The 14,596-nt window shown below is 43.8% G+C and overlaps 1 protein-coding gene across 4 annotated transcripts in view; it reads right to left on the reverse strand.

Annotated features, from left to right (window-relative positions):
- The window catches only part of nxn (nucleoredoxin), a 66,372-nt gene that overhangs the window by 12,943 nt on the left and 38,833 nt on the right, over positions 1 to 14,596 (reverse strand). For 3 of the 4 annotated variants that reach the window (XM_037084768.1, XM_037084794.1, XM_037084777.1), the window contains exons 2-3: positions 4,474 to 4,591; positions 647 to 780 (exon numbers count right to left, since the gene is read on the reverse strand). In XM_037084768.1, coding sequence (XP_036940663.1) covers positions 647 to 780; positions 4,474 to 4,591 — 252 coding nt within the window. Of the gene's footprint in view, positions 1 to 646; positions 781 to 4,473; positions 4,592 to 14,431; positions 14,568 to 14,596 lie in introns of those variants that run through there. The other variant, XM_037084785.1, reaches the window with a different exon arrangement.

Consider the following 14,596-nt stretch of genomic DNA (forward strand, 5'->3'; position numbering starts at 1 on the left):
GGGGATGCCAAGGCCAGGTGTTGGCACGTCATGTTTGTAAAATTGCTTTAATGGCGGGATAGATTTACACGAGTAACCATGGGGAAAAATGCAGCACATAAACTCCTGTAATGGCTTTTTGTGACTTGTCCTTTTCAATTCTGCGTGGGTCTGGGGTGCGAGCCAGCCTTCAGGCGTCACTGTTCTGACGAGCCGGTCTCTGAGGCTGCCGCTCTGGCAGCTGCTGCGCCGACTGAGCCCGCGCCGCATCACATCAGGAGCAGTCCGCCGATGATTTAATGCCTTTCATGCATCACTGAGTCATGACCTTTACTGGATATCAGCAGGTCCAGCAGAGAAGGAAACAATGGTGATGATGTCAGAGGGGCGTGGTCGCCAGTGCTGGCTTTAAAAAAAAAAAGGTCCATAGGTGGCAGTGAATGGATTGACAGGGATAGTTAACCGCTGTTAATGTAAACACACCAACACAATGGAGTCGCCTCCGCCCTCCTGCTCCTCTCTCTTATCTGTCTCCACTAACTGCTCCGTCGCTTCCTGCTGCGCTCCGCTCTGCTGCCGATGCCCTTTCTTCTCACCGAGAGACAGAGTTAGGGAAGCAAACTAAAGTAAAACATCTCTGCCCTTCTTCTGTCTTTTCTCTACTCACCCAGTGTGCCGAGAAATAAACTCCCACATAGTGTCCCTCCAGAGAGCTGCTGTCTGTTGTCTGCCTGTTGTTCCTGAGCAGAGGCCCTGCCACCACCTCTGCAAATGGCTTCGGTCCCCAGGGGAACTCCAGGCCTGGGAGAGGGGAGGAAAGTGGGGCATGGCAAAGGAAAGGAAAAAAAAAAAAAAATCACAAAAGATAAGAAAACAAGAGAAACAGTCTGCAGCCGTTCCAGCCGCTCTGCCAGGCTATTTGAGTTAGAAGAGCTAAATGTTATCATCAGCATGCTAATGTTTACCATTTTAACCAGTGTAGTTAAGCATGCTAATGCTATTTAGCACTACATACAAGTGCAGCTGAGGCTGATGGGAATGTCATTAGTGTTGCAGAGGACCAATTCCATTTTTGACCTTATGAAAAGTCACTGAATTATCAATAAAAATTCATCCTGAGGGGGTACATTATCGTATACGTTTCCAACAATATTAAAACCCACAGAAATCCGTAAGTGATTTCAAGGTAAAGATGGATTACATTTGATCGCCTGGCGCTGAACCTTCTGGAAGAGCGTCGGAGGGTAAAACTTTAAACATTAACACTCGTCTTTGAACATTTCTCACTGAGTCACGTCAGATAGATTTTCATCCGCAGTGATGGTTGTTTAACTCTCATGATCCCACGTTACTTCACGACGTAATCAAACTACGGATTTTGTTTTTCATTGTTTCCATTAGGATATCATTATATCCTCTGTGGACCATGAACATCTGTAGGAAATTTCACGGAGATTTAAGCCATCGCTGCTGAGATATTTCAGTCTGGACCAACATGGTGGAACGACTGAGCCAGCCAACATCGCTGTGTACTAAAGCTGTTCACTTGTTTAATCCGTCATTCACTTGATCAAATATCGACTGAGTCATCGTTAAACTGACAGTAGATTGGGGCCCGACCGATACTGGATCTTTAAGCGTGAAAGTCGATACCAATATTAGTGAGTATTAAAAAATCCAGGTATCAATAGATCAGCCAAAGCGCAGCATATCGGACAACATGTTTGTGGATATCAATATATCTGATAGGCCACTGATGCCTGATGACATGGGCTGATAATCTTTACTCTAAACCAAAAACTGTGTCATGGCTGTTAAATATCAAATACTGATGTTTCCTCGTCTTGTATAAGTTACTTACAGGCTTTTTTTCTGACATCTGTTCTCAGAAATAGACACCAGATTCAAAATATGTTTTTAATGACAACTGAAAGCGTCAAAGCCTCTCAAGCAAATGAAGGCTGCCAGAAATTCTTCCCTCCTGCTCTCTTCTGCACTTTTTCATTTCCTTTTCAATCTGTCTTCATTGTTGCCATCGAGCTCTGGAGATGCATTTGGCGCAGCAGACAAATCAAAAAGGGGGTAATCATAAATAAAAACCTTCTACGGCTGGTTCATAATGGCCTCTTTATGCGAGCGTGGTTGTCTAGGGATTCATTAGGCAGGAACGACACGTCTGCACTGCGCTGCAGCGGCCTTTTATTGTTGTCCTGATTGTAAAAGTGCACTCCATCTTTGCGCTGCGGGCTAGTCTGCTGCCACTCAAGCCAGGCCTTTCATGGAGAGTGAAAGGCAGAGGGGTCCTCAATCGTTCACCCACACCTCACAGTCCCGATGTATGGCAAACTTTTAGTGCCCTTTTCCTCTCCTAACCGTAGCTGCTGGGGCTGAATTGATTTGTCACGTCAGGAGCTGCTCTCAGTCTCCCTCAACATTGGAAATGTATCAAAATGTGCTATAAAAACAAAGAAGTAGGCCTGTTTTTTTCCTTTGAAAGCATGCAGCATAGTTAGAGACTTAAGGAATAATCAAGAGCCTGGGCCTGCGTTTGCTACCGCGGCCAGAGATTAATCTCTTCTGCAGCCACGTCTAGTTTGGAAGAACAGTTAATGAATCGTGGATAATACTGCAGGCTTGGACTGGCTTTCATTAACTAGGCTGTACAATCTGTCACAATCATGTGAAATCCATTCTGTGTAGCCATAGTGCTGCTATTCTCCCTCCTCACATGACCACTGGCACTTCTTTTTTCATGCCGACCTGACAGCGATATTTTAAAAATATTGGCGATCTTCGCAGCCACAGAGGACGTCCTCTGTACAGCGAAGGAATGCAAGCCCGCTCTTGTTAATTCCCCGCCTCCACTTCAAAGTGCAGAAATTATAGGGTTTGCCGATGAGGGAGTGAGACATGGACACGCTATAATATTCATGCAGCACCATAATTATGGCAGCATCAACACAAACGAGGGGAGGAAAAAGTTATTGCAAAATGTTCGAGCCAAATGCTGAATGATGTGGCGCTGCAGGATCTCCACATGGAGCTCTGATGGGAATATTTGGTAAACATCATTACAGAGGATGACTGTTGTGTCTGTGTATGCAGGTGTGACTGTACATTTTTGGCTCGACCCAAATTCCTTGACTTCATCTCACTCGTTTAAACTGTACGGTACACTTTGGTTTATGAGATACGTCTAGTCGGAATACCGCACAACATAATTTTGGAATTGTTGCACAGTAAAGTTTTATTATTATTACTCCGCTTTTTTATTAGCACTCACAGCACTTGAACATTAAGTGTCTTTCCATCCACCTGTTTTATGCACATTTTCAAATTGCATAGGAATGAAAAAGAAAGAAGAGGAGTGGAGAAAAAAACTAAACAAAAAAAATGGAAATATCGCCAGAAAACGGCAGGCTGTTGTGGAAAAGTTGGTGTATCAATAAAAACAAAACTGACCATTGACTAGTTGCTTATTAGCAAATGGCTCTTTATTGGTCATTACAAAGCACTTATTTAAATATCTTTAGGAATTTTTCCTGCATAACCTCCTAATTACTTCTTATTGACAGTAAGTAAGGACATTGTTGAATTTACATGGGTATTTTATAGCCACAGCTTGAATCTATCCCGGTCATTCCAATCGATTTTTCAATTTAGAATCGATAAGTGACACCTCCTGGATAATGGACGGTGTCCTAGAGTCCAGAAATGATAAAGTGTGTGACGTTATGCCGATGTAAAGTATATGAGCCAAGGAGAATCAGCAATGCAACATGCCTGCAAACCTTTTTAGCTCATGTGCTCATCACTGAATGTGAGTGGGGCACTGGTCCATGTCCCTTATTATTTTCCATCATTTCAGGTTTGACTGTCACTCTTTTACTGCAGTTACGTCATGCCGTCACCTGCTCTTCTTCTGCGATGGCTTAACGGCAGCTGAGCGGTGAATTAATGCCACCGACTCTCGATTGTGACCAGCTGGTGATACTCAGATAAAAAGCGTTGATGCACATTTTTTGGGCCACCTCGCTTCGGGGGAATTCAGTTCCTACCTGCTGCTGTTTTATGAGGGACAGGTGGAGGAGATGTGCTGATGTGAACCCAGAGTGAGTGGAGTTTGTGTGCGTTACTGTCTTTCTGCCACTGATTACAGAGACTACATTCAAGGAGAAGCGGCATTCTATGTATTACCCACAGCGCAGAGAAGCTTCAGAATGCTACCCACCAAGAACTCTTGGTTAGACAGGTATGAAAAAATGTGTGAGAAAGCGATCTCTGTTTTCCCATCCTTTTGACCCTCTAACGTCTTCCTATTATCTCATTAAACTGCTGTATTTCTATGGTTGAATGGTTGGTGGTTGAGGTTAACCATTCAGGAAAGAGGATTAAGGTCGCAGCTTGAGGTCAGGGACTAGAAATAAATCATCGTCATGTCTTCGCTAATAACAAACCACGAGCGTGTGAGCGCGTGCGGCCGCCCCATCTCACCTTTAGGGTCATCTCTGACCACCAGCAGGCCGTTCCGACACACCACTTTCCCCGTAGCTGCATCCACAAACACCAGAGATGGGATGCTGGTTACCTTGTACTTGTTCCACAGCTTCATCTGTAAAAAAAGAAAAAAAACATGAGAGGAGATGTTGGAAAAAGAAATGTGGATGGAAAGAGCGAGGATAAAAATAATGTCTTCAGCGCAGCCACTATTCGCTCTCCCGAAACACGACAGCGTTAAGGAAACAAACGTCAGCTGAAGCTCATATATATTTTACAGGACAAACAGCCTCTCTGTTGTTTAAAAGACACTCGGGAGGCGAGACGGTGGAGTAAAATATACAGCAGTGCAGTCAGCCCTGAGGTGAATTAGCAGAGGGTGAGAAGCACACTGCTGCACTTTAAAAGAGGCTGAACCAGAGCAAACTCACGCCGTCCCTGCTGTGTCATGAATAAGGGTAAAAGTGGGAATACAGCTGAAAAAAGGAGCATTTTCATTGCAGTAAAGAAGAAATTTGAGCCTTGTGAATTACTGCAGCTTCTGGGACAGATGGTTCATACTTTCATAGGCATTTATGAGCGCCCACTGGCCTCTAGTGTAGTCCTAATGCCTCCAACACGAAGAGCTGATATGAATACGACCTCATAAAGTCGAGAGAAGAGGCTTTACAGTCTGAAAATTTGTGCATGAACTGACACTATTTATAGAGTTGAGCGATCAGTGAAGTCCTTAACATCAAAGGGCAGATCAAGCATTTCACATATCTGAGACTCGCTTTCCATATCAGAGGGAAGAGTCCTACGCCGTGAATAGAAAATAGCGTCTTGTTAAGAGCGGCGTTCGGCACTGTGCAATGTTGCTGCTTCAGCGAGTACAGAGGAAGAAGAGGATGATGAAGAAGAAGAAGAAGAAGAAGAAGGGGATTCCTTGCATGAAATCCCAGAGCGGCTTAGAAAATTCATACGGGGAAATGAGAAACACCGTCTCCAGAGAACTACAGTGTAACTAAAGTGTTTTATTTAACCTATATCCTTCAGGTCTCGACCTGTACGAGTAGTGCAAAGAAGCGAGAATACATACCGGATAAAAATGCACACGCTACTTATTCTTTATTTCTTTGCACTGCTTGTTTTCAATTTTAAAACGTACTGCACAGTTGACTTGTTCACAGACTGTGGTCCATATTTATCAGTTTTTTGTTGTCTTTGTTCCTTAGTGGTTGTCCTTTTCTGTGTGCTACAGAGAGAGCAATGTCACTTTAAGTCACATTCTTTCTAGGTGTCCACGAACTCGGCCAATAAGCTTCAATTTTGTGGTCCACAAAACCTTTCAGCAGCTTCACAGCAAAACACTGTTGCAGCAGTATTCTCCTTAACAACTGAAGTAGATGAACAACATAACAAAGCAACTGAAAACAAACATAAATCAGTTTAACACAGCCATTCTGGTGTAATCAATCACTCTTTCTGGAAGCTCCAAGATCCAGAATTGTCCTAAAAATGATGTCATTTACACCCTTAATGTGGTCGAGCTGGTGCACATTTCTGGCAGGGAGCACCATCGCTTTCAGCTCTGCAGCTTCAGTGAAGATTTCAGCTTCAAAAAACATCTTTATAAATCAATTTTAGGATCTTCCAGGAGCTTCTGGATTACACAGGATGAGCTGACTTTCCATCAGCATGGAGACGAGTGGTTGCCGACTGAATATTCATCCTTTTATGCGGACTTATCCTTTACCCAGCTTTGCAAGGAATTTTATATTAAAACAGAAACAGATCGCAAAAAAAAAAAATAGTCAAGAGGAGAAGAAGTAAAAAAATAAACACATTTAATACAGTACTATCCAATTTACTACCTGCTGCTCACTTGCCAAGCGCTTAAGCACCCATTTAATATAATGATTTGTGCTGCCTGGATGCTGCAGTAGTTGTTCTAATGGGTTGTGTGCCAAATGAAGTGAGCACTGCTTTTCTTGCGGCTCGGTGCAATAAGCTTGGAGTTGGGTTACTGAAGGCTGATGAAAACCTTTCACTGCTCTTATTGTGAAAACAGTGACTTCACTGCAGCAGCCGAGCCCGCAGATCCTCCGACCGAGAGGGAAGAAAGCTCGCACTGTGTATGTTTTACGCATGCTGTCACTGTGTGTCTCTTCTTTCCACAAGCTGCACAAATGTTGCACTCGCCAGAGGTCGACCGCAGGCCCTCTCGGACAGCAGAGGTCAGACGGTCTGTCCCTCGGACAAGACGACCCGGAGCCTCCCGACAATGTTGGTCTGGAAGTTCGTCAAAAGCAAACTTCAGCGTCTGCCACAGTCAACAGTTTTACCACACGTTCCATGCTGCTCTGGAAACTCAATCTCGGGCTCACAAATTGATGGGGTTAGGGGCATTAACTGTGACTGTCTCAGAAAAGCCAACGTGCCTGACACCATTTCAATCGGCCGCCTGCTGTCACTCCGCCTGATGATGTGAGATTGAGAGCAGGATTTAGGTGAAAGAGCGTGTGAGAGGGACACAAGGGAAATAGAAAAAAAGAGTGATAGGGTGATTGGTTCTGCACTAGCTCCAAAGTGTCAAGAAATGCACTGCATTTCGAGGCTCCACACTGACGTACGTGACAGTGTAATGTAATTTTGAACAGTCAGGTGCTCAAAGAATGACAAGTAACACGCTATGTGAAACTTAAAACATCTGCTTTCCCACTAGATCCCCGTTAGAACAAACTGTTTGAAGCCGACGCTCTCACAGGTTTATATTCAAAAGGTGCAATACGTAAGAATTTTAGGTTAAATCATTAGAAAATAACTAAAATTATCAAAAGAATGTGGGGAAATAACAGTTTTGACACTATGACGTCCACATGAGCTCCCAGTCTGGACCACTAGCTGCACAGCTAACCAAGCTAACTAGTCAAAGGTCGCTACAGTTGGCAGAAGTTAGCGGTTATTCTGGTGATCTGCTGCTACATGTTTGTTCTGAAACTGATAATTACTTGTGCAGGTATTTGATTATAAAAAAGTATTAAAACATGATGATAGCGTGGCTAAAAATGCAACCCATCCAGTCCATTACCACACTAATGTACATCCTCTTGGATCACATGAAGGGATACTTATTTTAAGAGGAGGAAGATGGCTGTGCACCAAAATCGTAGGCTTTCTAAGACGTTTCAATGCCTTCGTGCTGCAGCATCAAGAGAGCAGCTGAGAGATTTGTGTAGCAACCTAAGAGGCAGAACCAATTCCTCCTCTTTGTCTTGCCACTAATTTACTGCATCCTTGAATCATGTCTGCCTGGTGATTTGGCTGCAGATCAGAGCAGCTCGGTATGCTAAATCCGCCGAGGGTTCAGATCTGCCTTTAGAATGAAAGGGCTGTTATGATTTCGGGAGGAGGGGGGATGACTGACCTTGTAACTACAAAAGCAACATGTCCTGGAGTCTGTCGTGCAGACACACAGAAAAACACACACAAAACAGATTTCAGTACCTTGAAAGGCAAGAATTCATTGAGCAGGGGAGCGGTGGAGAAGCTGGGTTTTCATTGTCATCTACTTCTGAAATCCTAAATCTTTCTTCAAGACAACAGCTCTCACAATAACAGCACACTCTTCCCTCTCCTGTCCTCCTACTGAATAGAAAACATGGAGGATCACAGCCACATCCACTCCCCCCCAAAAAAAACACTGTTTCATCGTGGAGAGCCACAGGCTGTCCATACCATCCGAGACAATAAATACAGAATGTGACATGATATGTTGGACAAGACACATAAATCATCCTGACGAATCTGCGCTTGTTATTCGGCTTGTGAACGGCGTCCTCCACTTTCCAGAGGAGGTGTTAAGGATATTTTTGTCAGCTTTATGAGTCTGAGCATGACTCATTTTATTAAAGTGCCTCTTATGTGCTGCCGTTTGTAAGCTGAGATTATTAAAAGGATGAGTTTGGGGATATCTCATGCTGAGAGATACGTCTGTCAAACCTGTGTCAAACACAAGGCTACAGCTAGCAGCTGGTTAGCTTAGCTTGGCTGTAGAAAGATAACACCTTTCCCCAAATGTAAAATCATTCCATTAAATTCTGTCACCAGCATTTTTGATAATCGACTCACGATTTTTCTTGTTTCAGTGAAAATCTCATGAACATGAACAATTTACTGTTTTTCACTGATATATTTTCAAACTTTTCAAAACATTTGACACCCTGGACTTCATTATTTTCTGACATTTCCTCGACAAAACAGATTAATTGAGAAAACCTTCTGCAGATTACCCGATCACGAAACAGTCATTAGCTGCAGCCACAACTGCTCTCTCTGCTGATTTACGGTGAAGAAATACAAAAAGGAAAGTCTCTCCAGCAGAGCAGTCGGAGGCTAATTAGCATGCAAACTGCTTTCAGACTGTTGTTCACTGCATCTAGATTGCAATGTGGCCGGTCCCCAGCTTTCTCCAAGGGCGCCTCTATTCATTACCAATACCAACAGAGTGTGTAACTATATATCTGGGCAGTATGCTTGGCTGTATAGTTACACACTGGTTTAAGGATGCTGGTAACCCCTACAGAGAGCTCGCCAACCGTTAAGGCTCGAGGGAGAGCTGGAAATCCATACTAACAATCCATTTACTCTCTTGGACATGCAGACATTATCCTCACACTGTGCCCGGTGCTCATCATGCTAATTGGATCACGCATGGCTGCAGATCCATATCCAGAAGAGGAGCAAATCAGGCGGCTGTGGGGCCAGCAGACCAGTGTGCACCGACATACCGAGGCTGAAAATCTTATCACCCCGCTGATCAAAGAAAACGCTGATTCTTTCTAGATGGGGCTAAATTTGTATGATGGGATCAACACTGGGGTTTATTTCCTACCCGGTCTAAACTGCATGGGGAACCCTGCCTCCAAAAGAAGGAAGGGGGACAAACCTCCCGAGAAATCCACATTTCCATGTTAACTGTCATTCATGGTGTTTCGCTTTCATGCCTCTTTGCTCTGTTGCACTTTATGGCAACACTCTGCTCTTTAAGAGGAGGTTAGTTTACGCTGAGAACCCCCAAAAGATTTGAGGGCTTAACATCATACATCTGTACACATCTGCTTCAGTTTTGACCCGATCCATCTTAAAAAGAAAAAAAAAAAAACCTCTTGCAGTTAAATTCGACCTCTCTGTTGCTCACCGTCGGGCCTCTGCAGTGGCTCTGGTGTGTTGAGAGAACTAGAGTGGAAGAAATTTCATCACTCAACGTGCCCAATTCACCTATCACTGTCCGCGCTCCATCTCCTCACAGATCTGCTTTCACTGGGCCGGTCAGGCCCGAGGCATCTGCCAACCGCTCCCGTCGCCGCTTCATTACAACAGTGCCACTACAAAGGAAAGTCAGCCCTTTACAACTGAGGAGATGAGAGGTGCCCTGCTGTGATGCTGATAGCAGCACAGCCCTTTATCTTTGAGCACTTTATCAGGGACAAACGGTGATAATCCAGAGGATATCTTTGAAAACAAAAGGGGCTGAAATGTTCATGTTTTTCATCCCAACAACCCACCGTATCCATTATTTATAACTGCACATAGTAGATTTGTGGAATTTAATTTAAGCTCCTCAGGAATTCATGAACGCATTTATTATCAGGCAGTAATGTTCCTCATATAATCTTTTTTTATTCACGTCAAGGGGATTTTTTCAGCACAGTTTACAGCACAAGCTGGGGAATTGTGTTCCACTTTATCCAGAGAGGACAGCGAGGAAATTATGTCCCAGCTTGATTCGATTTAAATCTTGATATGCGGGGAGTTTTTTTCAAAATAAAATTAAAAGGATTCAACGCAGATCTCCAGCACAGATCGATGGGTTTGTCTCCTCCCACACATGTGTGAAAGTCATTTGTTAGAAGATGGGAGGTTGTCAGTCTGATGGACTGACCAGCCCCCTGAAGACATGTTCAACAGAGGCATTTGTCTTTTATTAGGACTTTTTTATTGAAAGTGCCTGCAGGCGGCGTGATCTCTGACCGTGAAGATTTACTATCGTGGCGTCAGGGAGAGCAGGCTGGACTGGACTCCTGGTTTTCCTCTTGGCAGGCTTTAACACAAGCCCCTTCAGAAATCAGGCTGATCACCTGTGCAACATGGATAACTTCATGTGCCAACGGATTCAAGCTAACATGCCAGCACATTCACCAGGATATCAAGTTTCTGCAAACCAACGTCCAAGGTTGACATTTGTACCAAAAGTGGCATATGACTTTCAAATTATACACTTACTAGCCGACTATTACATCAGGAGGTGGTGGTTAGGATGGTGGCAGCCTTATTAGAAGCCAACGGCAGTTTGAGCCACACCACTGAAGATTTTTAAGGACACCTGCGGACACTTTCTATAGTTTCTGTAGTTTCTAAAGCAGGTAAATCTTAAGAAGAACTGCTGACATTTCCAGTCATTTTCGTGGTGACCACAGGAAGTCAGACCATCTCTATCTGTGATGGTGGTGACGCAAAATGTGAATTTAAAGCCAAACCACAATGCTTCCTAAGCCTAAACCAGTGTTTTTTTTGTGTAAAAATCTTAGTGGAGCAGAGTGAATTTGGCCTAAACGAACAAAGTTGCAACATTAGCAAATCTCCAGTTTCAGCTCATCTGTGGTTTTGCCAAAACGTACTTTGCTGACATTTTAATCAGGCGAATGTGTTGCACAGCAGCATCAACAGTTCATTCATCACCCATCAGGCAGCTTGCAGGTTAAAATCTAACACATTCTGCATTTTCCTCCCTGTCTTGGGTCGAAGACAGATGAGAAACAAAAGTTCTCCCAAACACGCTGCTGTAACTCCCTTTTGGCAGGGCCCCTGCAGCCAGTTTAGACTTACATTCCTCCATGCTGCACCCCACCTCTGCTCAATCTGCTCCCGAGGCTCTCAGTGACTGCCTGTATCCACTTCAAAACCCTGTTGCTGCTCTTCATGGCTACAAAGGGAGCCCCCACCCACCCACCTCTTACCCATACTTCAGCCAACACCATGCAGGCTAGTGTGTGTGTTACTTAGCGCTTCCATCTGTGCCGCTTTGACCCGACTATCGCTTTACCCGGTCAAGAGTCTTCACCGCCTCGGCTCCCCCGGTGGTGAAATACACATCTCCAAGACCGTGACAGCTGCACAGTCGCTGCCCTTTCTCTGTACAAGACTGATGACCTCTCTCTTAATACGCTTCTTTTTCATCTCGTTTTACACGTGCAAGGCGTTTTGTCTTACATAAACCACCTCGGAACTATGCTTCCATCTTTTGGGCTTCAAGATCACTGATTTTTGGCACTTGATTTTTCAAAAATGTCACTGTCAGTGTTTTTTTTCTCCCTCCAGTGTCATCCATATTCGTAAAAAAAAGTACAGGCCATTCACTCCGATCTCCGCGCTCCACCCTGTGCTTATTACAGAGGCTCATCTTGCACTACACATCCATTGTGACGGGCGAGTGCACTTTCCCCCCGAAAAAAAATCGTCGAGGGAACACAGCGGGCTTCACACCGCGCCTCCTCGAATGCAAAATGTCGCCGCTATCTCCTGTATTTTTATTAATCCTAAAAAACATTCTCCATCCGAGCCATTTTCGGCGGTGGATGCTTCAGAACGCAGAAGGGGGGGGAGACGCTGGCTAAATTGCTTTTTCGATAAAGGCCCCCCGTTGCCTCGGCAACCGCACCCCTCCCACACACACACACACACAAAGTCAGGACATGTCACCCAGTGCCAGACACATTGTGGGCTCTTAGTTAATAATTCAGTGATAAATTAACGGTTTTGTGAGGAAAACAGGTGCCAGAATGTCAGAGGGCTTAGGGTAAATAACCCAGCAGGAAAAATAAAAAAGGGGGGGGGGGAGAATGAGGGAGAAAGAGAGGGAGAGAGACAGAGAGGGAGAGAGAGAGAGAGGGAGAGGAAGAGGGAGGTGTGTGGGTGTTTCCCCCTTCTTAGCCTTGTGTGGAGGCACAAAAGCGACCCCCTGAATACAGGCTCTAAATCCAAACTTGGACCCTGTATGGCGAGAAGTTTTTATGTAGTACAGAGCATGGTATAAAAAAAAAAAAAAAAAAAAGCAGGGGGGGAGATTGTAAAGGAGTAAAAAGCCAGGGCTCAATAGGTATCTGCAGCATTGTCTCTCCACAGGCGTGGGTTGCCCTTGAGGCCTACATTCAGTGAGGCCAAAGGTCGGGACGGCAGGGGGTGCATTCTTTACTCCCAGCGGTGTTTGGACCGGTCTGCCTGCCTCCCTGCCCCCTGATAGACTTACTGTTCTTCACTTCTTTCTCCAGGCTATCCCTCTTCCTTTATGATACATTACAAAGAGCAAAGTGTAAACTTATTTCTCACACACACAGAGCGACACACAAGAGGCCGTACCCACACTAACGTGGAAAAAATGTAAATTGCATCCTTTTCTCCTCGCTTCAGCCCTCCATCCATGCTAAATTGACATCTTCGACCGCACAAATGCATCTTTTTGAAGATGCTCTCTGTCCGAGGAGAATAAAATTAAAAACAGCAGCGCTCTAGACGTTGATGTGCGATCATCATGTGATTTGAGGCATCTGCGTGTCCTGTGATGCATTTTAAAGAGGGCTGATTCGCTGCCACACTCTCTAACCATGCTATATTTTTATAAAGTAACAATCCATGGAAAGCAGTTTGGTGGAGACGGGATGAAACTGCAGGCTTGTGCCAAATAATCACCAGACGACGCTTTAATTAACCTTTAAAACCTAAAATAAAAACAAAGCCTGTAAAAACCCCTGCTTTGTTCGTGTATTGCAGTGTAGAGGCAGAACTAATTAGTAAAAGCTTCACATGCATGATGAGAAACAAGGAACGATAAGATAACATAACTTTGGTAAGCAAGATGGATGCTGGATTTATTCTTCATTGTCCATATATTATATATATATATATATATATATATATATATATATATAAATTATGTATGATAACTACTTAAAAACCAGAACGTTGTAGCATCCAGCAGTAACGGTAGCTACAAAAAACAACATAGTGGTATTTCTAATTACACTTACATGATAAAACTCAATACCACGGATAAGCTAATGTATACAGTATGATTACCACTGATTTTGTAACCACTAGGCTATTATTGAAAGCAGTATAATGCTGCAATGGGCATTTTATCTTTTGTATTTTATACATAACTTGTAAACTAGCTCACTCTAGTTAGCTAATGTAATACTAGCTAATCCTAATGCTAGGTTAAGTCTGTTGGGCAGGGTTGGAATAACTACTATAACCAGTAAGTCAGACATGCTAACGTTTATGCATACATACGCAGTGGAGTAGCCTTTTCTTTTTTTTTCTTCTTTTGTATCGAGAGTCTAACCCCAAGAAATTGAGCTAGCTAATGAAATACTGTGTAGTCACCCTAGTGTGAGGTTAACTGGTTTAGCCTTGTTAGCTGGCTTGTTAGCCAACTGGTTAGCAAGACATGCTAAAGTTTTACGCATACAGGGACTTTCTTTTAGATAACTTCCAACCCCACACATTTAATTTAGCTAATGACATACTGACCGCAACACAGTTAGCTGTGTAGTTAGTTAACTATAGTGGACCAGTTAGCCAGACACACTAACATTTGCTCATACATACATAAGAGTGGATGGTTTTTGTTTCTACATAACTTCTAAGCTAACAAATGCATTTAGCTTATAAAATACAAGCTGCGGTGTGGATAGCTAGGTTACCTGGGTTATTACAGTAAGCTAGTTAGCCATACATGCTAACATTTGCACATACCCATCAGAGTTAGTCTTTCTGATAGCAGCTTTCAGAAAAGAGTGAACATAAAATGAAAAGTAGATTGTTTGTCTTGACCTTGCTCAGGTCCGACTCTATGGGTCAATCATTAAATTCTGCTGCAAGTACAACTCAAAAGTCAGCAGTAATGATTTACCTCAACGCCATTCTCAGGATGACACTGTGGTGATTTCTCAGTTAGTTGTAACTCACACCGTCAACCACCAGCCTGCATTTCATCAAGTCAAGGCCTGCAGGGGCTGACAGATAAGACAGATAGGGACGATATAAAAAAGGCTGGTCTGGCTCTGGACCAGCTGGA

Source organism: Acanthopagrus latus, chromosome 2, assembly GCF_904848185.1.
Source record: "Acanthopagrus latus isolate v.2019 chromosome 2, fAcaLat1.1, whole genome shotgun sequence".
In the NCBI taxonomy this organism is placed as follows: Eukaryota; Metazoa; Chordata; class Actinopteri; order Spariformes; family Sparidae; genus Acanthopagrus; species Acanthopagrus latus.